This window comes from Lactuca sativa, chromosome 9 (genome assembly GCF_002870075.4).
Source record: "Lactuca sativa cultivar Salinas chromosome 9, Lsat_Salinas_v11, whole genome shotgun sequence".
In the NCBI taxonomy this organism is placed as follows: domain Eukaryota; kingdom Viridiplantae; phylum Streptophyta; class Magnoliopsida; order Asterales; family Asteraceae; genus Lactuca; species Lactuca sativa.
Window position 1 is genome coordinate 1,833,451 of NC_056631.2, and position 1,660 is coordinate 1,835,110.

The 1,660-nt window shown below is 36.1% G+C and overlaps 1 protein-coding gene across 1 annotated transcript; it reads right to left on the minus strand.

The window, feature by feature from the left end:
• Window positions 1-535: 535 nt before the first annotated feature.
• On the minus strand, window positions 536-958 carry LOC111889716 (uncharacterized). The gene has a single exon (XM_023885868.1). It carries the CDS (start codon window positions 956-958, stop codon window positions 536-538), a length of 423 nt encoding a protein of 140 aa, XP_023741636.1.
• Window positions 959-1,660: the final 702 nt, after the last annotated feature.

The following is a 1,660-nucleotide window of genomic DNA, read 5'->3' on the forward strand; positions in this document are numbered from 1 at the left end:
TTAAAACAAACAACATCTTAGATAAAACGTAAACTTGTACATATTGCGATTCATGTGTAAAACACAATATGTGTTTTATACCTAGATTTTGATTTATTATTCTTACCATTTGTGTTCTTTTACACTCAAACACCAATAATAACGAAGATAATCCAACAAAGTAAAGCATCAACATGTAGACTCTTATTTTCACTTAGATAACAAGATAATTATAGTCTAATTCATTTCACATGAATTTTGTAAAACATATATTAAGCAACTTAATGTTGTAGTATTTAACAGAAAAAAAAAACGACCATTAGTTTATGTATTGCATTAACAGCAAAAAGAAAATAAAATCATGGATCATGTAGAATTGTAGTTTAAATCACCGTCATAACTAAAACATTAGCATATAACCCCATCCAAGGCAACCTGCAGCTTCCATTATTCTGCTCTATATGACTATATGTCTTTGGTTAAACATACATGCTCTTTCATGAGCATCTTAATTACACGTACAACCATAATTAAACATGCATTTGGATTTAATTAATTAAACAGAAATATTCTGGGATGGGATCAGCTGGCCTTGCCTCATCGCCAATGTCTTGTAGATCTCCATTATCATCTTCTCATCGTATTCTTTCATTGCCATCGTCCCAAACCCTTCTCCACCCATTGTTCTCCCCCTCACCACAGATGAACTCGCGAGTTTCATCATAATCATCATATAAGCATCACGGATTCCTATAAACAACTTCCTGGGCTTCAGCTTCAAAGTAAGCCTCGGATTTATCCTAAACCTCCAGAACCGCCTTTTCCTCCTCCTCAACCTCCTCGGCTTCGATCCAGACTCCTCCTCCTCCTCCTCTCGTCCTGCACTGTCGTGACTAGTACTGGTGCCGAGGCGTTGGTACCCTCTTGCTCGCCAGCAGCCTTTTACACTTTTGTATGCTGTAGTGGTTAAGCCTTCCATATTTTGAAGATCGATCTGTATTTGTGTGGATACATTAAGAAAATTATAGCTAGCTAGGTGGGGGCGTTGGAGTTATAAGATTAGCTTGCTGCTAGGGAAGTAAGGAGATGTAGTAATTAATGTGGCAGATTGGTTCTGAATCCTTACCTACATTTCTCGCGGATTTCATTATTTGTAGAGAAAGGAGTGCACGGATCATTCACACCATTGGTTCCCACCACTTTGACTTTCCAGGTTTCAGATCTCAACACCAAGCTAGCTAATCCATGCGTTTATTTTTTTAATTTAATTTATTCATCAATTACTTTCTCACCATTCCATTGAATTTGACCATGACCATCTCTACCTTCTTTTGACACCAACAAATAAAATCAGACATAATTAAGACCAACTAAGACTTAAAGAACACGATTTGGGACGTTTCTTAGACTATCAAGGTCACGGACGGAACCATAATTTTAGTATAAGGAGGCTTTCATGTATCGAAAGTTTTTAAAACGAACTTGTTGAAAATTACACAATGACCGTTATATCCCAATTCAAAAGAAAACGTGACTAATTAAGCTAGCTATACACACTTATAAAATTCATGACAAGTGACAAAAGAATGCAATGTGTGTTCCTGCACGTCCTAACAACAAGCTATTTCAATCATTTGAAGCATATACCATTTGATTTATAAAGACAACAAAAATAGAAGCT

Excerpts from the sequence above, each read along its gene's own strand:
- LOC111889716 (XM_023885868.1), bottom strand. The coding sequence starts at position 958 with ATGGAAGGCTTAACCACTACAGCATACAAAAGTGTAAAAGGCTGCTGG.